The 22,187-nt window shown below is 41.1% G+C and overlaps 1 protein-coding gene across 1 annotated transcript in view; it reads left to right on the top strand.

The window, feature by feature from the left end:
* frem2b (FRAS1 related extracellular matrix 2b) overlaps positions 1-22,187 on the top strand; it is a 68,374-nt gene that overhangs the window by 17,484 nt on the left and 28,703 nt on the right. Inside the window, exons 3-6 of the mRNA XM_030107831.1 lie at positions 10,199-10,345; positions 14,523-14,753; positions 17,908-18,033; positions 20,101-20,352. Coding sequence (XP_029963691.1) covers positions 10,199-10,345; positions 14,523-14,753; positions 17,908-18,033; positions 20,101-20,352 — 756 coding nt within the window. The remainder of the gene's footprint in view (positions 1-10,198; positions 10,346-14,522; positions 14,754-17,907; positions 18,034-20,100; positions 20,353-22,187) is intronic.

Here is a 22,187-nt window from a genome sequence, read left to right as displayed (position 1 = left end):
ACAAATACTGGGCTTTATTAGTATGGAGCTCATGAGTCTGAGGGACTGGGATGGGGTTTTATATTCCATGGCCTCACACTGCTGCTTTCAGCAAACAGTCCACCATTATTTGGTTTGACAAGAGAGCAAACACTGTGCATTCAAGGGTCAAGAAAAAGCACGTCCCCCTCTCTTTGTCAGGTCTTGTCGTCCTGCATCCTTATGTTGCTTTGTTGTGCTGCACATTTTCACACTTCCCCTTGTTATCCTGCAGTCTTTGTTCTCCTCTGTTCAGTCACCAGCAGTATTTGAGAGTTCATGTACTTTTAGCAAATGCAGTTGTGTGTTGAAGTTCTTGGAGATTAGAGCTCATCTTTTTAGTCCATCGGTATCTGCCATGACCTAAAAATTGGTCTCTCTTCCAGTGTAAGCTAAAACAAGTCTTTTACAGCTTATTTGATGAATTCTTGTAATGATCTAATATAAAACATTTAAATACATATACATGTACATGCTTTCCCCACTTGCATTGTTATCAGTCTGTAACAGAAATTTTGTGTCGGCTGCTTCAGAGTGCCCATACCTTAATACTGTACATAACTGACTGGTAATGAGCGAGAATCTCTTCATTTTAAATCCACACTGACCTTTTCTGTGTGAATACTGAAAAAAAAAAAAGCCCTGTGGCTGCTAATTCAGCCTTTTGTTGTTACTTCCCTTCCTATTGTGAGCTCGGGCTTTTGCTCGCTAAACCGTGTGGCTGACTGTTAATTAAGACACTCGAGGCAGCGTCCTCTTTGACGGACAGGAATGCTATTCAAGAGCAATCAAGGAATGCTCCGTCTGACCTCACCTATACAATCACAAACAAAGCCTTCTCAAAGTGCCTCTTCTTCTTCTTAAGATCTGATACAAAGGTATAGCGGAGTCTCGGTGTTGTGCTTTTCATCCCCTGGACGTCTGTGAAATCTGACAGTGCATTAGTTAGTCACACTATACGTATGTATATGTATCACCTGGAACTGCTTGTTCACCAGTGTAGAGTAATCCATTCAACGGATGAAAATCAGAATCCTTTGATAACGTTTCATATTGAACCGGCTTAAATCCCTCAGCGATTAACACGGTGTCTCCCCAGAATGTATAAAAAAATACAGATCAATCTTAGCATATCATACATTGAAGACACACACACAGATTTGCTTCTTTGAGTAAGCAGAATAATTTTCAGCTATCAGAAAGAGATGAAACAGTCGGATTGGTTGACATGTCTCTGTCTGAATGGTGTGTTGTCCAGCCGCTCACACGATCAAGGATACTCTCTGACACTGTGTGCTGGCAGGACACCGTGTGCCCTCGCTTGGAAAAGAGCACATCACAAAAAGCAGCTCCACAGCAGAAATGTGTGTCCAGAGCTAATTAGCTAAAGCCATTTTTTAATCCTTCGCGTGTGTGAAAGCACTGTAGTGAATCCTCCAGCCGGGGAAAACAGGACTGTATGTCGTAGTATATGATGATTCATTCCCACGGATGAAAAGAAAGTCGTTTGTTGACAGAGAAAAATACAAAGTTCACTTTTTAACAGTGTCTTCTTTTAAGCTGTTATCAACTAATCTTAATGTAGCAGCTTATAAAAGATTGAATCCTCTTCATCAAGCTGTCACATGAGATTTATGTGAAGTTCTTTGTGTGGTGGGCGACACGTGACGCCATCCGTGGCAGTGTGTGAGGACACCAGAGCATGAAGTGGACTCCCAGGACAGGACTGACCTTCCCCCTGCAGTCACTATTGCACAATATTTCTTCAGCTGCGTTTCTCTACCGGACAACAAATAAAGTCGCCACGTCTGAAATCGGAGCTCTGGGAGCTGGACGTCGCCTCACCGGGCATTAGAGGAACTCCTACTTTTTGACCCCAGAACAAAGTCACTGTGCAGTTTCCACAGCAGCTTTGTGCAGCAGGGTGGAATCAAAGACAGAAAAGAGCACATCGGTGAAGGTTTCTGTGGCTTTTCTCACAGTAAAAGCTTCCATTCTGTCAGTCTAACCGGGTCTATGGCTTTTAGCTGGCCTTGAATTGCTTTCAGTGGATTTTAATTAGCAGTAAAGGACTGAGCATCAATTTTCCAAGCATCAGTCGCTGTGTTCATCTTTCTTCGTGTTGTGAATGTATTCTAATGAGTTCATTCAGCCTCGGTATTTCTTGGTTTCATTTTCTAAATGCTGGAAACCATTAATTGATTTTTTTGTGTGTTTGATTTGTAAAGGTGTAAAAACACACAGGTAGCTTTATAAGCACAGAGTCCACGTCAAAATAGGAACAAATACAAAGGCTTCAAGTCAAATTAAAAAAAAAAAAAAAAAAATGCAAGAATGTATACAAGAGTGTGAGTACAAATACCGAAGCATGAATACAAAAACTAAACACAAATGTGAAAACTGCAACATAAATTAAAAAAGAACAACACAAATGCAAAAGCTGCAATATAAGTACAAAAAACAACAGCAGAAATTCAAAATCTGCAGTACAAATGCAAAATCTACAGCATGGATACAAAAGCTGGAATACAAATGCAAAATACTCATTATAGTATATCACAAAAATGCCAAAACAAAATCTGTAACACAAACAAAAAAGCTGCACCACCAGTCCTTACAGGTCCAACACATGGAAAAGCAACACCATAACTGCAAAAGCTTCACCACAAATACAAAATCTGCAATATACGTAGCTTCAATGGCTACAACAAAGCTGCAAGAGAAATACTTTCCCCCCCAAAAAAAAAACGCAACAAGAAAATCTGCAGCACAAATGCAGAGGCTATAAGAAATATAAAGAAAGAAAGAAACAACAACAAAAGACATAACAAAAATTCCAAAAAGGTACACCACAAAAGCTGTGACAGGTTTTAACACAAATACAAAAACAATAAAGTTACAAAAGCTGAAGCAAAAATGTAAAGGCTGCAATACAAAAGTCACATCAAAGATGCAAAGAAATCAAAATTCTGAAATATTACATCACAAATGCAAAAGCTATAATGAACATTGCAAAGCTGCAACACTGAAACAGCTATAGCAAAAACAGAAAAGCTAAAAAACAGCTGCAAATGCTGCAAGACAAATGTCAAATGTCACAATTAAGATGCAACAATTTGTAACAGAAATAAAAAAGCTATAACAAAAATGCAAAACATAGAACGAACATCAATAAGCTACAACACAAATGAAAAAGACACAAAGATAAAACCCACCAAAACATTTGATTGTGACTGAAGCCAGTGGAAGTATATCACTGTCAGCTGAACAGAAATGTAATGTAACGTGGTAAATGCCTCCCTAAACACCTTCCCAACAGCTTTTTTCATCATATGTTCAATTAGGCGAACTCTATTTGTGTCCATCGTATTCCAGATTTGGAACGAGCGCTGAGAGTTTAATCACCTCTATAGTTGTGGTTCAGCTGTTAATCTCAAAGAGCTTTCCCCGCTGAGACCAAGGCGTTGCTCGGAGTCTTGCATGACTCTCTGACCCGCCACTTTGTTCAGAAGCACCTCCGGCCTTTCTTTCTTTCGGGCCTCAGAAACGTTGCCTCGCAGTGACCGCTGTGTCAGAGTGGAGTCGGAGGCAACCGCAGCCAGAAAGGACCCCGAGGAGGGGTCAGATTTATGGCAGGCCATATCCCTGACAGCCTGAGCTGCGAGAAAAAGACTTTAAGGCCTGTGAAATCATAACCATTTTAAATCTTTCAAGCCACGGCCAACTCCCTACTCGTTACTGCAGATACGAGGCTTAGGGTGATTAGACCATATCGCTCGCTCTCGCTCTCTCTCTCTCTCGCTTCCTCTCCGCTCTGCCATGTGCTCTTTTTCCTTCAACAGGATTATCATATCCCTTTTCCCTTAATTGGAGAGGTGAAAAGTATGCTGGCATTGTCTGGTACACTATGAACTTCAAAGACAGGTCATTTTCTAGACTTAATTAAAGTTGTGATAATACAGCATGTTTACTTTCTACCACAGAAATGAATCTGTTTTTTGTTTTTTGTTTTTTCTTCTCCCTCAGACAAGATTAAGTATTGATTTTTTTCTGAATTATACTGTAAGCCGTCTGACCATTGGTCCAAAGTCAGCCAAAACCGAGTATTTCCAAAGGCAACACTGATTCTATAATAAACCATTTAAATTAACAAGATTAAAAAGCAGATACTTTTTCAACACCCACTGTATGCTACAAGGCTGTAAGTGGGAGCCTTTTCCTAGCTGTACAATAAATTCTCACTCTAATATACAAACAACAACTAATAGATATCGGTCTGAATTCAAGTGAGACGTGAACAGTTAATTAAACTGAATAAACCTAATCACCAAATTAGGTCAAATGTTTCCCACGCGCTGTTTGATTTTAGCAATCTTAAAAATTCCCTACCTGATATTCTACAATGACGTGAACGTGATGACTGCTAGGAAGCACTTGGAGCCTCAAACACAAAGCCTGTTGGTACCTTCTGGACATAAACGACAACAAACCAACTATTCAGTCATTGTTCTCTCTACTTGGGCAGAAGCTTTGTGATTGGTCAGAAATATGAAGTGGGTGTGGTCAATGTGGAAATTTTAACAACTTTCTTTTTTGTCAATCTCTTCCTCTGAGGCTTAGCATGTGTATTTACCTTAAGGTCAGAACCAATATGATTCTCTTACGTTTTCCTCTGGACACAGCTGATGAAATGTTCGACAAAATTGTGAATGTTTGACAGATTGTGTGTGTATTCGGATGTCTCTCTCAGTGCCAGTGTAGCACCTCCTTAAGCAACATTTCAAACTGAAGAATAGTAATACCTGTGAAATTAAATCAAATGTCCCACACTGAAGCAGTTTCAAAAAGATTCTCCTTCATAAAACAGTTTTGAGTGTTTAATAAAACAGGTTTTAGAGGTTGGATTATATAGTCGTGTAACTGTCACTTTCTTTCTTTCTTTTTTTTTTTTTTTTTTTTGGCTTCCTCCTATTACAATTTTTTCCTTTAATTAAAAGTTATACTATCTAATTCTAAATGGAAGCAGAGACCTCCTAAACCTGCCATCAGTACCGTTATCAAAATATGTTCTGATAGAAAATATCGATGATCTTTTTGCTCGAGTTAACATTTCACGAATTTATTGACAAAATGAAACTATTGTAAAATGAGCTGCTCCTTTGACTTTTTCTTTTTTAAATTATTTCATTGGATTTCTCCGGAAACACACAAGTCTGAATTCACTCTCTGTTCACAGTCGTTCATCCTGTTTGATGATGAAATAGATTACAGTACAGAGCTCAGTCAGAGGGATGTGATCATTCAGTATTTTTAGATATATTGTGTCTTAACATAGGCTTCATCTGCCGCTCTCGGTTTATCCTCTGTAATGAGTGAAGCCGGGTCTGTGGGCAGCGAGCCGCCTGCCTGTCTGCCTGCCCGGCTGAATGAACAGAGCAGGGTACGCGGGGCACCGCGGCCCCGCGTTGCTTGACGGTGACCAAATAAGGGCCGTCTGAAACATGTATGCAGGGAGGAGACGGGGGCACGGAGTTGGCACCGCGCAGCCTTTCGCATTCTTTGGCCTCTTTCAAAAGGCTTCTGTCCTTCGTCATACAGCCAGTGTGCGAGCGGACAAAAGTTGTGAGGCTACATGAGGAGAACAAGGGTTTTGTGGGATGTTCATGCACAAGGTGGCTATGGTTGAGTGGATAGAATTGTAGAGGCTGACACTTTGTTGGCACTAGTTCTCAGAGAGCAGTTCCGAACAGCTTAGCGGAATTAGGGAAAACAAATCGGACTCCGGTATGCAAATACAGGGTAATATCAGTGATATTAAGTCCACTTTTAAACGCTGAACTCCACAGCTGTGCGTTGCAAGAGATACCGATATTGTTCACTAAAGTGTGTCTCCGTGCTGTGAGACTTAGTTAAAGATTAACTGTGGTGTTTTCCTTGGGGCCTCTTTGAAGTGGACTTACTCCAAACCCTGCTTATCTTAATTAGAAAGAGATCCAGAGGAGTGAAGGAGTCCTCTGGAAACGAGCACCTCCACTCCTCAGCTCCCTGAAGGCCACGCTGCAGCTTTACCCACACTTTCAAGTCTCCCAAACTCCACGTTTGCTAATGTCACACCGGGACTGTATGCGCTGTGCTAGAAACTGCGACTGTAAAGCATTTTCCTGAGACCTGGCGGTGCCGTCATGGGAGCTGTCCTCCTCAGACCTTCCTGGATATGAAAAAATGAATAATTAATAGAGCCGGTTTATGTTTGTGGAAAGCGTTAAAGGCAAACAGGTGTTTAATGTGATTCATCTTGAAAAGAAAAAGCCTTTCAAGCAGCTTAGTTTGATGTATAGGCTCTTTTTCTTGTGCCATGTAAACACCAAAGCAGAAAGCCTCGCTATTTATTGTACTGTTTTATTTAACCTTTATTTAACCAGGTGAATCCCGCTGGGATTCTTTTCATGAGAGTCCTAAAAAATATTTAAAGTTAGGACCGACAATTGAAGGCAGGACCAGCTTCCATTACCTCATTGAAGGACAGACTCCACGGCATGCAGTGTTTACCGGTGGCTGCTGGCTTCAATCCAGACGGTGTCGGGAGGCCCTGTCACACACAGGTCACCTGTCTCCACAAAGAGTGATGTGGAACACACAGGAAGCCACACCGCAAGAATGTACAGCTTATTATACACACCACATTTTCAAAACCGTCTCCGTTGCAGTTTATGGAACATTTTAGGAGTCTTTTCCTTGTGCTACATTTGCTGCTTCAGTGGCATTGAGCTGTTTTTTCATTGCTTTCAGATTGAAATGTCTTTCTCATTGCGAGCTTAACAGCTTGCCTCTGATTTGATTACATCAAAGTTAATTCGACAATCACTGAACAATGTTTTCCTTTCTGCCGTTCATGTCTAGCGATCATTGTTATGCTCGAAATGATAAAACTTTTGCAAAAACACTTAACGCGTGAAGTGCTCAACATTAGCGGCCTACTAGGAACGGTTTGATGTGATGGCAGTGGAAAAAGCACGAGAAACTCAAACTCTGAATTACCGTCTTATGACTGCGATTGTGTTTGAGCCGTCTGGATTTATTTCGGTATTACGGATGTAGAATTTTTAAAAGATAAATAAAAGTGCAATGATGAGTGCTTCAGTGTTGCTGATTGTTTTTGACTGTGCTTGTTGCATTTGAAATGCGATGGTGAGGAGAGAGAACTAACCACTCTGTCAGCATATATTCTTCGGGGATGCAGGGATGGAGCTAAAATGTGCAAAACAGGAATAATGCAGGAGTAGGATTCAGTGTCAGGGATGTCAAGCATGAGGCACGTGGGCCAAAACTGGCCTGCAAGATGCCCCAGCCTGGCAAACAACCAAGCAAATGATGAAAATTTGAATTAATCAAGTGTATTTTTTAAATAAATTTCGTAATGGTGATGGACAGAACTCAGTATTGAGACCTGAGCGGAGATATTGTTGATGCTGTCGTGAAAGCTCTGCTGTTAAACTTGCCTGGAGGGTGAGTCTGTAGAAATATGTATAATTTATTACTTCCCACAGGGGAAATTTCTTGACTGAATTGACCCACAGGCAGCCACACAGCACAGGGACTGACGGTGCATGTTATTGGAGTAAAGCTGAGTACCTGCAGGAAACCCACACACACACAGGGAGAACATGCAAACTCGGGTATCTGAACACAGACTTCCTTGCTGTGAGCGCTAACCAGAATGCCACTGTGAGGCCAGAATGCAACAACTAAAAGAGAAGTTTTTGGATATTTAGCTGTAATTTGCACCAAAAGGTTTCTTTATAACTGACCTTTTGTTGAGATTTTATCATTTTCTGTAGAAATTGTTTAGTTTTTGTGAAAATGTAGACATTTTCATCATGTATACTCTGCACAAAGAAAAACTTCGAAGTATAAATGTAAAGGTTATTATGGCACTATTTTACCAGTCCAGCCCTCTGGTGCTGAATTTGGCCTTTATGTGACCCCGAAACAAATCGAAAACGTGTTTGACATCCCTGCCTTAGAGGTTATGATTATAAGTACTGTACATATTGCATCCTGTTTGCTGCATCAGGATGAGGAGAAAACTCAGATTCCAGATTTTATCTTGTATCAGTGAACTTTTGGATGATAATTATTTCTTGATCTCTTCCAAAAATGTGTATTTACACATATTTTTTTCTCTTTGTCTGATGACTGTTCCTGCGTTTAATAGAAATTCCTACTTTTTCATCAAGCGATAATGTTATTTCTCAGTCTATTTCTCTGACCATTGTACTGCATCGGCAGCTTTGCAGGGTTTTTTTCACCAACAGCAGCAACAGCTTCAGATATTGACTTGAAGAGGTGTGTAACATGCTTTTTATGTGATTACCAGCTAATTCAATCTGGAAAACACCTATTATTTTCACATTTACCAATATCACATAAATATATGAAGGCACAGGATCTTTAAAACAATACATTTAAGAACTAAATATTTGTTATTGTTTAGTTTGAACAGCATTATTTAATAGATTGCCTCGTCAAAGCAAACACTTTATTTAAAGGTCATAGAGCCATTAGTGTGTACAGATATGGAAAGCGGTGTTTCGAATTGCAATGCCTATTTTCTAACACAGCGAGAAAGTCTGTGCTCATGAGAATTTAATGAATTGTCGTATATTGCATTCAATTATTCAGCCTATTTGTTAATCTTGCAGGACAGGGAAAAAGTTTGCAGCCTTTTGTCCCCATCACTCAGAGTCGGCATCACCCAGTCTGTCTCTACTTGGCTCTAAAGTGTCTGTATACCATGGATGGATGAATAAAGCAGGAGCATGTTTCTTTTATTCTTCACGGCTTCAAATCTTCTGTCTTGTTAAAAACATCAAAGTCCTCATGTGTTCATTATAGATTAAGCGGCTAAATGATTCACATGAGTTGTAGGTTGTCTGGTTTTTTTGTTTTTTTTTCCATGAGAGGCAGAAAAAGAATACACTTTGTCCTTGATGCATCAGGCTGACTTTGTCCCTTTTGTTTGAGTTATGGCACAATTTTGTAGGGGAAAAATATGATGTAAGAAGTAATAAGAGCAAGTTTTACTCTGTGCGAGAAAATATGTGCACGATTAGACGAAAGGAGAAAGCCTGAAGCAGGTGCAGGCAGCGTTGCACATTCACACACACACACACACACACACACACACACACACACACACACACACACACACACACACACACACACACACACACACACACAGACATACACACAAAACACAAATGCATGCACCCTCACACATAATAAAACACCCACGGTGAGTGTGTATAGGTTTCACACGGCCCAGCGAAGAAGGAAATGGACACAGTGGAGTGGTTGCCTGGACGTGACAGATTTATTGGCTGTAACAGCGAGGCCGGGGCAGAGCGGAGACTCTCACTTGTGCCTAACATAAACAACAGCAGCACTTCAGAACCTCCCAACAATGTCCCTGAATTCTCCTGGCGCTTTCACTTTTATTCCACCACTTTCGGCACTGCCAGATGTTTAACGACTCACTCATCTGGATCTCCACGCGCCGGCCCATTGCAGAGGCAGGCGGCCAGGTTCACCCTGCAGACTAGCGGTGTAGTGTCGTTTAGACTGCATGCCGTGCTCTTGAAATTCTGATATTAAAGTGTGGCGTGCTTTCTGTGTGCATGTCTTTGCAGGTCTTCTCTGCATTCATGTGTGTTTGATGCCTGTGTGTGAGGCTCAACTTTGAGCCTTTATGGTCAAATGGCAGCAGCTGTGCCCTCTAGGACTTTAGCTTCGGTCTTTGAATGCAACTTCAAAAGGCGAAGGATAAAATAACCCAGCACAGACAGGAAACAGCTACCTTTTATCTTAATTAGAAATGAAGCAATTAGATGGCGCTAACCCTCTTCCTCCGTGCACGCCTCAGACCTCCCACTGAGCGCTGGCTCACAGACAGAGTCCAGTCCTGAAGGTATCTAAGAAATCATTGTTACAAGGGAGGCTTCACATTTTCACCACAGCATCACCCGAAGCACAAAATACTGTGTTAATTTAGAAAACAATTTGGGATTATTTAACCATGGTTCGACTGTTTGACTTTTCTACTCCTATTTTCTTTTGGCTGCACGATGAGCTTCAGGGAGCCATTTCTAATAATCTTATTTTTTTGTTTGTTTGTTTGCAGGAGGCAACAGGCTGAAGAACCAACAGTTCCGTCTGAACTGGGCCTGGATTTCTTTAGAGAAGGAGCACTACGTGGTGGACGAGGAGGTCAAGTTCCTGGAGGTGGTGCTGAAACGCCGCGGATATCTGGGAGAGACGTCGTTCGTTAGTAAGTGATGGATGGATGGATGGATCTGTGAAAATAAGAATATTACCAGATAGGGAGACACAAAAATAGCTTGCTCTCTCACCGAGCCATCAAGTGGGTGAAGCAGCGTCAGTCAGATGTCGCCGCGTTGCCACATCGTCTCCTCAGTCTCTCGGTTCTCTAGCAGGTGTCTTCAGTGGAGATGTTTGTGGAAACATGAACCTAGTAGTCTCTGCAATGTTGGTGCAACTGATGGAGAAACCACTGGAGACTGGAAAAAAATCTCCAAGAAAATCAAGCACCACATGCAGTGAAATCAAGATTGGCCAGACCACTAAAAAAGTGTCCTAAAAAAAAAAAACTGCTCATTATTCAGAAAATCCAACAATTACTATTGAAAATAACCACAGCCTCAACGGGAAGTCAGTTTTAATGAAACCATCTGATGCAAAATGCAGTGAAATGTCCTCAAACCTCTCCTGCAGTTGTTGCATTATGTATGTTTTTACACATTTCCAACATGGCTTTGAGGCTAGCGAGGTAGCAGCTAATGCAATTTTGATGGCAGTGAGGCAACGGCCTTTCATGGCAACATCACCAGTATCTCAACTCGGCTCTAAGTGCTGGTTTGTTTGTTTAAAAAAAATGTTTAATAAAAAAAAAAAAATCTATGGTTTCTTTTAAATTTTGCTTGGTGGTTTATCAGGTCAGATTGGAGCCTCTTGCTGGCCAGTTTTGACCCACGGGCCTTATATTTGACACCCCTCATTTACAACATGAAATAATTTAACAAAGGTTGATCATTACATGATGTTACTCCAGTATAAGAAATACTTTTCCTTTTAATATATTATCTAATGTTTTGGCCTTTTTGTGTATTAATAGTGGAGTGAAAGGACCACGCTGTGGTCCAGTTATTTGCACTCGTCTCACATAGCAAAAGGTTTTCTCCTTTTTCATCTGAGTGCTGCTCTTGTACGCCAAAATATTCATGGGAGGCTGATTGGTGAATTGATCGTCGCTGTGAATGTGTGTGGTCGTCTGTGTTCTATAGACCAGTGACCCGCCTTTCCTCACGAGAGCTGCGAGCGGCTTGAAACTGAAAATAATCTCCTGATTTTCTGCCTTTTATAGCACAGCTTTTCCATCAAGTTCCACAGATTTTTCTTTATTTTTTTTTTTTTTTGTTCTGTTGTCCTCATAGCTTACTTTCAAACGAAAAAAAGAAACAAGTGAAGAACGCCTCGTGTTCAGAAAGTCGCCATCGGCAGAGCGCCTGAGGCCGACAGATTGATGGACGAGCACTCACAGCACACAAACAACTAAACGCTGCTTTGATATATTTTGGCACAATCTCAGGGCGGGCCCAGACGCCCAACGAGGTCACGGGGTTCGTGGCCTTTCACCCCTCTCCTCTCGATGGTGTTTACGTTCCAATCACACAATGGCGGAGGACAATTCGGCCGGACAAAACCTGGGCACACGAAAAAGGTCATCTCAAGTTAGTGGCCTTAGAGAGGCGCCACTCCAAATGTTAGCCGAGGCAATTTACTGGCCAGAACGAAACTGACAATAACTGTTAAAAAAAAAAAAAAAAAAACGAGCTGCTGGAGGCATTTATGAGTGGCAGGAATTCTCAACGCCGGCAACACTGGTGCGTTTTAGTACCGCCGTTATTTTTCCCCCATAAAGATGAGGTGTTATTAAAATGACTTGATGTTAAAGGTCAAATCCCATAGGATCATTTACTGTAGCATTGTCTGTATCTTTGTATGCCCCAGGGCCCCAAGACTAATGAAACATCTTTGAAGCCATATGCAAATTTTGCTGACCTTTCCAGTGTCTCACGCTGCCGAGCAGATCGGCTCTACCTCGGTGGCTCACTGGAATAAAAACTTGTCCTAAAGCATCTATTTCTATACCGCACCTTAGGAAGATGGTCAACAGTATGTAATCCCCAGTGAGAAGAAAACTGCAGAGTTTTATTGTATTTGTTGATAAAATGTAAGTACAAAAGGGAAAAATGAAAATAAGAACTCCATTGTAACGCCAGTGAGAGTGTACCCCAAAATAAATAAATAAATCCCCTCTGTTTAGTATTAAACAACAAAACAGTATGTTTTATAGAAGGATGGTTGGGCAAATAATCAAATAATTGTCATTTGTTTTGATTTTGCGGAGCGTTGCTGCTATTTTATTAATGCTCGCATTATAATTTAATGAAGTACTACTTTGAACTTCACATGCACTGCGTTCAGTGCTCAGAGAAAACTCGCCTTCGCTTTTTTTTTTTTTTTTAAATGTCCGAAAGGATTGTTACACGCTGTTAAAAATCCAGACTTCACACTTTAGATGACGTCGTTTCTGCAGCGTTGAGCCGGATGATAACTGATGAGAGAGGAAGGTTTGCCTCTTCTTCTGCTGCTTGATGAAGAGTTCACAAAAGGCAGATTTCTCTCCAAGTCAGAACGACTTTGTTTTTGGGATTGACTTTAAGGTACCAACAGCAATGAAATTCTCTTTCTAAATGTGTGATTGCTGAAACCTTTTATGTTGTCCATTTTCCATTACAGTGAGTGCGTGTTTACATCCTCAGGCGGTTATTCTTTGATCGCACAGCGCTCTGTTCTCGCTTTTGGAAGTCTTAACAAATAGTGGTGGGAATATTTCTTTTTAAATCCAACCAGGAATAAAAAATCACACGCACAATTAAAAGAGTGAACACAAACCTATCAGATCTATGTTAATCTGTAATTTGCTGAACCTTTAATACCTTTTCTGATGCATATGAATAAGTCGGATTGTAGCATCATAGCTGTAACAATGAACACTGGCTTTAACTGGAGCTGTAACGTTAAGTTTGCAACATCTCGCTCTTTTTTTTCATCATTTATTCCGATGAGTGTTCTGCCTGCAGCCACACATCCAACGAGAAAGAACTTTCATCCTCAGCTCAAGTCAGGAGCATTTCGGAGTTTTTTTTTTTTTTTTCAATTGTAACCATGTGGGGTTTTCCCTGTTTCTGCTAGTGCAGCAAAGCCATTTTGATTAACTGGCACAAAGAGGCCACCAGAGCAGCCTCGCCATTTCCAACCATCTGCCTCGGCGTCGTGCTGGGATAGCCGCTGATCGCAGGTTGGGGCGGCTCCTGGTGAAGATTGCACGGTATCCCCCTCCTGCCCCGGCCTGCGAGGATGAGCAGCGATCAGAGGAGTGCACCCGTGGGCTGCCGCTTCACTGGCCAATGTGTGCAGCGCGCAGGTAGCACCCGTTTGAAGCCCACCTGCTGTGAGGCCTCAGAAAGGCTGCTGTGATCACGGCCATCCCGTCCAGGCCTTGTGCAGGGGATCGAATGAAGGGCAAATTATGCTCCCTCCACTCATAGCTGCTCTTTGAAGACTGCTGATATTTCAGGCTCCATTGAGCTGGACTATTTCATCTCAGCACATATGTACAGAAGTATTTTCCTTCTGTCTGTACTTGAATCAAAGTCCATTCCATCAAAGAATAAGTCATAATTAAAATGAAATCTTAACTATCTTTCTTAATTTGTGGTCTTTTGAAGATCTAGTGTTTATGCCTGCTGTGATATTTCTCTATTTTTAATAACTTTCTGCGACTTCAGTGCTTCATTTTCTAGTAATTCCTTGTTTTCTACATTTATGGGAGCTCGCTGGATGCCAGTGGGGTGTGGGGGGGGAGGCCGTGCTTTTTCTATTTACTGCCAGACCCCCGTTGCTTGTTGTGCGGTCAGTTAGCAAAGACAATGGAGGGGCTGTGTGACATTTCACCGGCTTCAGTGCTCGCGCTCAACAGGAATCCCGCCAGTGTCACTGCCACGGTGGCTATAAGCTCCATCAAACCGCTCACATGCTGAAGGTCAGACAGTGCAAGGCAGCCTCCAAACACTCCGGCTCGGGCCAGACTGGCATGAGGGATAATTGCTTCAGCCGTGATCATTGATACGACCATGGGTCGGAAACTGCACCAAGATTTGCAGATATGCTAAGTCAGATTCACAACAAGACATTTTTTTTAATTGACATTACCAATATCGCTTATACTTTTACAAATGTCAAGCTTCAGATATTGTACATGCAGTATATAAAAGCTGTCAGTGCTGTGCCGGCTTCACAGGCTTTACAGATGCCACCTGGTTATGATAATAACATATGATGTTTTCCATGTCCTCCCCAAGGTATCGGCACAAAAGACGGCTCTGCAGAGAAGGACAAAGACTTCCGCGGGAAGTCTCAGAAGCAGGTGCAGTTCAATCCTGGCCAGACCACGGCCACCTGGAAGGTCAGGATCCTGTCCGATAATGAGTACGAGGTGTCAGAGACGTTCCAGATCGTTCTGTCCGAGGCAGTGATGGCTGCCCTTGAGTTCCCAGACGTCGCCACTGTGGAGATCCTCGACCCCGGTGACGGTCAGTAAAAAATAACAATCCTTTTCACAGATTGAATTTTTAAGTTTGATTGCCTCAGAATGGAAAAAAGTGCTCAACACAGTCAGTTCTAAATGAAGGAAGTGGACAGGAGACATTATGAGTACTGAGTAATTAAAAGATATTCCATTACTGCTAACTGCAGAAAAAAATATGAATGCTGATTGGAGGAAGACACTCCATAGAGCCCAACTGGACAAAAGACATTATTGGGAGAATTTATTGGGGTGTTGATTAGATTCAAGACTTTCAATGAGTAATGATTGGACAAGACATTCTATTGTTGTACAAGTGTTGATTGGACAGGAGATCTATGAATACTGACTGAACATGAAACGTCCGAGACTGAAGACGAGTTGATCAGAAACGAGACATTATATTACTACTATTTGAACAATAAAAAAAAATTCCATGTGTGGAAAATAAACAAGAGACATGGAAGGAATGTTCATTAGACTGGAGACATTGAAGCAGTGCTGACTGAAGCAAATTCATTTAAAATTGAATCAGTTCATTTGATTATTGTTCAATGGACAATTGGCAAATTATGAGTGTTGATTGGAAAAAATACATTCTATAGGCACCGAATGGACGGGGGACATTGTTGGTTTGTTGATGACTTGTAATTCTTTGTATGAGGCCTGATTGGATACAGGACATTAAGGAAGTATTGACTAGACAGAAACATTATGTGTCTACTGATTGGACTAAATATATTCCTCAGTTGCCAAATGGACAGGTGCCATTGTTAGAGTTTTGATTGGATGAGACATAGTTTATTAATTCTGATTGGACAGAGAACATTGACGAAGAGTTGATTGAGCATGAGATAATGTGAGTACTGATATTCCATGAGCTCTAATTGGACAGAATTAACACCTTATGGGCACGGATATTAAAAAGGACGTCCATATGCACTGATTGGACAGGCGTGGATGTGTTGACTGGACAGAAGACTATGAGGGCTGAATGGTCAGAAAAACACATGTCATGGTTTCTGATTGGACACCGTTCCCATTAGACACTGGAAGAGTTAATTGGATGCAAGACTTGGTATGAGTGCGACTGAGACAAAGGACATTCTGGCATTGTTGGATAAATGTAAGGCGTTCTGTGTTGTGTGTTGATTAGATCAGAGACATTACATGATTGCTGATTCAATGGCAGACATTGTATGAACACAGCCGTAATTGTGTTAGAGAGAAGACATTGTGTGAGTGCTAATATGCATGGTGAAACTGTAGTGGTTCTTATGTCTGAACTGAGGACATTACAAGAAAGAACAGCGAGCATATCAGTCCTCAAATAATCTGCACACAAATAAAAAAAAAGAATATTATGAAGTGACGTCTTTAGATTAAATACTATGAATAGATTTCCTGGTCACACGTATGAAAATACAGATTTTACTGAGTTTTCTTACAAACTTGGGGCTCAGACGGGGAAAAAACGGGTTTCATGGATTTTCTCTCATTCTAATGCATCAAAAAACAACTCCCCTTAAACATGTCATTTACTCACAAGAATAGGAAGGGATACTTTCAGCCGAGAGACCATAATATCGAAATGAACCTTACTTGAGTGTGAAGATTGCTGCCTAATGAGGGAAAAGCAGAGTGTAGTCATGGCAAGTATCTTCTTTCCACCAGGGCGACTGAGCAAGGTCAAAAGGATATGGTATAGATCTGCCTTGCATGTGAAATGATCATAATGTAAATATGGAAGTGAGGGGAGCAGAGCAGGCGAGCAATGTGACTGAAAACGGCTCGGCTGTAATGGAGCGGAGACGGAGAGCTGCATGATATAAATATTGATCATGTTTCCTTGTGTCCCACAGGGCTTCACTGGGTGAAAAGGAAGAATTTGCTGTCAACAGTGTTTGCTAATTAGCATGTTTAGTTTGAGTTTGTTTCACAAAAAAGGCTGGCTCCAGAGGGGATTTCAAAGAACTGGCAGCCATCTCTCTGTAAAATGTGAAATCTTGTTCTTTTCATTGGCGTTTGGCATAAAGAGACATTGACACATTTATCATCCCATCATTGCACTCCCTGGGTGGTTTTTTTTTTTTTTTTGTTTAGTTTCCTCATATTTTAACTCTTTACGAACCAAAATAAACACTGAAGGCTAAATAAATATGTTTTATTTATTGTTTGGTATCATAAATCTGGTAAAAGATTCATATTTCACAGCAGGTTGACCGAAAATAAAAAAAATAAAAACATAAAAGGATGTCAAGCATGCATTTGAAAAGCAGTCGCAATAAACTACATCGTCTCAATAAATCAGAATACAACAGAGACATTTCCCTCATAATTCCATTCAAAATTTAAAGCTTTTTCCACTCCAAATTGAATAATTTATTTTTGTTTTATTCCCTATGATTTTCTGAATTAAGTAAAAACATTTTTTAATAATGATCAAATTTTTGATATGTATGTCATTGTCAATTATTAAAATTGTTGATATTCATTATGAACTAACAGCTGCGAAGGTGAGCCACAACACAGAAATATAGAAAATATCTATGGTGCAGGATAGTGTTAAAGCTATTGAAGTCTGCCACAGTAAAACCTTTTGTTTACTGTTTCTGTTTGTAAAAGGAACTAATAAAAGGATTTACATCACGCAGTTAACGTTCAGTGAACAATCAAGCAAAGTCAACTTCTATCAAAGCAAGAATCTCTCGGTGTTTTTCCACAGGTGAGCAAACAGAGCTGTCTGCCTGTTATCCAGTGCGAGGCAATTACAGGTGTGATATTTAGAGCCGATCAGTAATGAGTAGATGTTGAATTCTGATAAACCCATAATGGAAGTGCCATCAGCAGAGCTGTAATGAGAGCCGCCATCGGTCCCCATTCCACTCGCCGGCGTCTTGCAGGCTTTTTCGATGCCAATTATGCTAAATTTGATTTGATTTGAGCTTTTTCCCTTTTCTTCATCTCCGCTCGAAGTTCACTTCACGTTGAGTTTATCACATTTAATTTGCATTCCATACGCAGGAGATTTCCTCGCAGCAGATGTCAGATGTGATTTAACAATCTGAACGGTATTCAGCCGAAATCACATCAACGCGTGGCGGGCTAACGTGTTGATGCGTCTTTACTTTTTGGTGTTTCTGTTTTGTTTTCGCGCACAGAGTCGACGGTGTTTCTGCCCTCGGCCGTGTACAACATCGAGGAGGACATCGGCGAGCTGCTGATCCCTGTACGCCGGAGCGGAGACGTCAGTCAGGAGCTCATGGTCATATGCTACACCCAGCAAGGTAATGAATGACTGCTACATAAATGAATAGTGTGTGTTCGGCATGTTATATCTTTATTTTAATACTGGAACACATGGAAAGCCCTTTCAACAGGTTTAATGCAGTACTGTAGCTATTGACAAGAATTTGCATTCAAACTTCTCACAGCACCGTGACGTGCAGGCTGTCAAACACAAGGCCTGTGGGCCAAAACTGGTTCAAAAGGCTGCAATTTGGACCGTACAATCACCGAAAACCCAACACTGAGACCCGAGCTGAGATCTCGGTGAGGCTGACATGAGAGACCGTCACCTTGTTGCCTTCAAAGCTGCATTAGTCTCAAAGCAACGAGTTTGTAAGAACACGCATAATAACTGCCACAGGAGAGGTTTTCGGAACATTTCACTGTATTTTGCACCAAGAGGTTTGATTGAAATTCACTTTTTGTTGAGATTGTAGTCATTTTCTTTATTAATCATTTGCTTTTTTCCCTGAACTAAACTGTTTATAATATGTTAAAAATAAAAAGAGTGACATCTTTGTGCCAGTGCAACAATCGTCCGAACACAGACAAGATTCACCCTGTTTACTATTGCAACACATCATCAGTAGGGTAAAACGAACCTCAACTAACGGTCTAAACCCAGCTCAAGTTCCCTATTAGTGGGTGAACAATCCAACGCTTGGTGAATTCTGCTTCACAATGATAGAAAGAGCCGACATCGAAGGATCAAAAAGCGACGTCGCTATGAACGCTTGTCTGCCACAAGCCAGTTATCCCTGTGGTAACTTTTCTGACACCTCCTGCTTGAAACCCAAAAAATCAGAAGGATGGTGAGGCCCCGCTTTCACAGTCTGCATTCATACTGAAAATCAAGAAATAATGAAGGCAGCTGAAGTTACTGAAACTGCAATGGAGCTGCTGTCTCTGCTCTTCTGTTTTACTATTTATAGTTTTTTCCCCACATGGCTATGATGCAGTTGCAAACGGAAGAATAAATACCTGCTGTTTGCATGTCGGATGCTCAGTTTAGCTGTTTTGCAGCTTCTTCTTGTCTTTGGTTACAAAGAAACACTGAGATGGCAGGTTAAGCATGGCTGACAGAATTTGTGTCCCCTCCTGGAAGCTCGTCAATTGAAAATACCGACTTTAGTAATGACCAAATTTGACCAAAATGGAATAGAATGTTAAGCCAGGTTATTCTGTTAGACTAGAACTGAAGTAATTTATTAATCCTTGAGAGAAATTCCTGGATAGGTATGCACCATTTCAGGTCTAAGCAAGCAAACATAGAATCACAACCAACTCATCTGAATTCATTCATCCTGAATTCTGGCCTTGGACTGGTCTACTAAAAAAAAAAAAAAAATCTGGCACAAACATGAAATTGCATGCACAGACTCTGGACGCTGATCTATTACTGTGGAGCACAGATGATCGCATCTGATGAGTACATCAGATGCAAATTATTAGAATTTGCGTTTAAAGAATTTATGCACAAGTCAACGATCTAATGCAAGACTGCAGATTTGTAAGGAACGCGGCATTTGCGGGATGAGTAGCAGAGCTGAATTTGTGGAAAGAATGGCTGAATCATCTCTGCAGATGCAAGATGATAATGCTGAGAATCACCTCAACAAAGTCTAAGTTACTTTTATTGCAGCATTTTTATTTCATTTCTGTGAAGGCTGAAAATCTGTAACTGTGTGAAGCACGAGAAAAAGCTTATTGTTGATTAATGAAAAGAGTTTGAAATACAGCTGATTAGTGCATCACAGCAAGAAAAAAGAAGTTTTTAGAAGCCTGCCTTTCAAAAAAGTGTCGCGTTGCATTAAAACGTTCCTCTAAAAGTGAGAAACGTGCGCTGGGGGGTGACCATTACTCAGCAGAGTTGTTCCTAAATCCAGAACAAGCTTGTGTTCATTGTCCATGAAAGAAAAATGAATTTCCATGATAAAGAACATAATTACCTATTGATTTTTTTGGAGGGGCCAAGAAAGCGAACTGCCTTGTGGTTTTGGCTCGGATCATTAACTTTGCTCTTTCCGTAATTCTTTTGCTTTTTTTTTTTGTTGTTGTTGTTTCAGTTTCGGCCACGGGCACGGTCCCCACCACGGTGCTGTCATACTCTGATTATATCTCCAGGCCGGAAGACCATCACAGCATCCTGCGCTTCGACAGGGGGGAGACGGAGAAGCCCTGCCGGGTGGTGATCATAGACGACTCGCTCTACGAAGAGGAGGAAAGCTTCAATGTCACCCTCAGCATGCCCATGGGAGGACGTCTGGGCTCCGAGTTCCCCTCAGCTCGGATCGTAATCATTCCTGATATGGATGACGGTAAGATGGCATTACACTGATGATACTGGAAGTCAAGCAGACTGTGCAGATCAAGATTTTATTTGAGGTTGATTTGTGGCAGCATTGATGTGGTTTTTCTTTTTTTTTGGAGGTTTCTGGTGTCAGGATTGTATTTCACTCAAAGGTTCACTTTAATGCACAGTCAGGTTTATAAATATTTGGACTTTGACACAATTTTCAGCATTTCGGCTCCGTCTGCTAACAAATCTTCATCTTCTACGGCGCTTCATTCAGCTCAGGGTCGTAGGAGCAAATCTCAACTCGCCACTCCGTCACAGAGCAAACACAGAAAGACAGTCTTACACTTCTTGTGCTGTGGATAAACCAGTGCACCCACTGGAAACAGCACCGCACAGAGAAAACGTTACACAGAACAGTCCCTAAGCACGACCTGGACTCAAACTGGGGGGGGCTACAACTACTGCCCCACTGTGCAGCTGTTCTACCAACACAATGGCTTTAAAATGAAATAATCAAGATGTGCTTGAACTTTCAGCTTTAATTCGAAGGTATTTTCATCCAAATCAGGTGAAGAAAAATTTCTGAACATCTTAAATGAGCTATCTTTTTTTTTTTAAGTGACTAAACGTAATTGGACAAAGTCATTTTTGATCTATTGTTGAAATATTTGATTTTCAAAATGCAACACATATGTTGGTGAAAAATACTTTAGCAACACCAAGCAAACTGTAAAAGAAAGATTTTTTTAAAACACATTTCTTAAGAGTACCAAACATAACACAACACCGAGACCTGAGCTGAGATATCGGCAAAGCTGCCATGAAAGATACCTGCCTTGTTTCTATCGAGCCTCAAAGCCACGCTGTCAGGATGTTTCTGAAAACATTCATAATGCAACAGCTATAGAAGAAGGGTTTTGGACATTTCAGTTTTTGACACCATAAGGCGTCTCTGAAATTAGTTTTATGTTGAGATTGTTGAAATTTTTCACAGAAATTATTTAGTTTGGTGAAAATTAGGACATTTTCATCTCTTACACTCTGCACTTCAAAACTTATAAACTTTAACTTTAAAGTTTATAAGTTATGACACTATGTTACCATTCTGGTGCATTCAAGCTGAAATTAGGCTGTATGTGGCTCCTTGAATTAAAATATGGCTTTATGTGGGAAGTGACATGTTTTGTAACTGTGACTGATTTGAAATGATCCATTTTAAGATTTAAAAAAAGAAGAAGAACCTGGAACTGACCATACGAGGTTACTTACCCATTACCTGGTTGATCAGAAATTGTTAAATTCACGTTAATCCAGTCGCTTTGGTCCCTCAAGAGGCAGTGGGCAATTATAAACTGTATTGTAAGTCATACTTGCTGAAAACTGTGTCCAAATATTCCTGAGATCTGCCTTGGATAAGCACTTTGACAGCTAAACAATAGTTTTGAAAAAGTTTTGCGGATGCAATAGTTTGCAGCATACATTCATCCAAATGGAAACGTTGGAAGAGGCAGGCAGGTGGGCAGACAGACGGCACACACATTGGTGTGGATGTGAAAAGTGTGTTTGAGTCTCTCTCTCTCTTTTTTTTCCCCCCCCAGCCTCTGTTTGTGCTGCTCTGCCAGTTTCTCAGAGAGAAAGCGTTTGAGTGTGCGATCCTCCTTCCTGGAGGCAAAGCCTTTATCTCATATCTCCAGGCTCAGACTGGAGGGCTGATAGTCTCCCATATCTTCCTGACGCCTCTTTGTTCCCCAACACCTGACGGCCTTTTCTCAGTTCTCTATCGCTCAGACAATCTCCAGAAGCACTGCTATGAAGTCAGGACTCTGTGATCGCAGGCAGACAACACTTGAGCTG

The sequence above is a fragment of the Salarias fasciatus genome, chromosome 14 (assembly GCF_902148845.1).
Source record: "Salarias fasciatus chromosome 14, fSalaFa1.1, whole genome shotgun sequence".
NCBI lineage: Eukaryota > Metazoa > Chordata > Actinopteri > Blenniiformes > Blenniidae > Salarias > Salarias fasciatus.
Note: the sequence above shows the minus strand (reverse complement) of the source record. Positions and strands in the feature narration are given on the sequence as shown.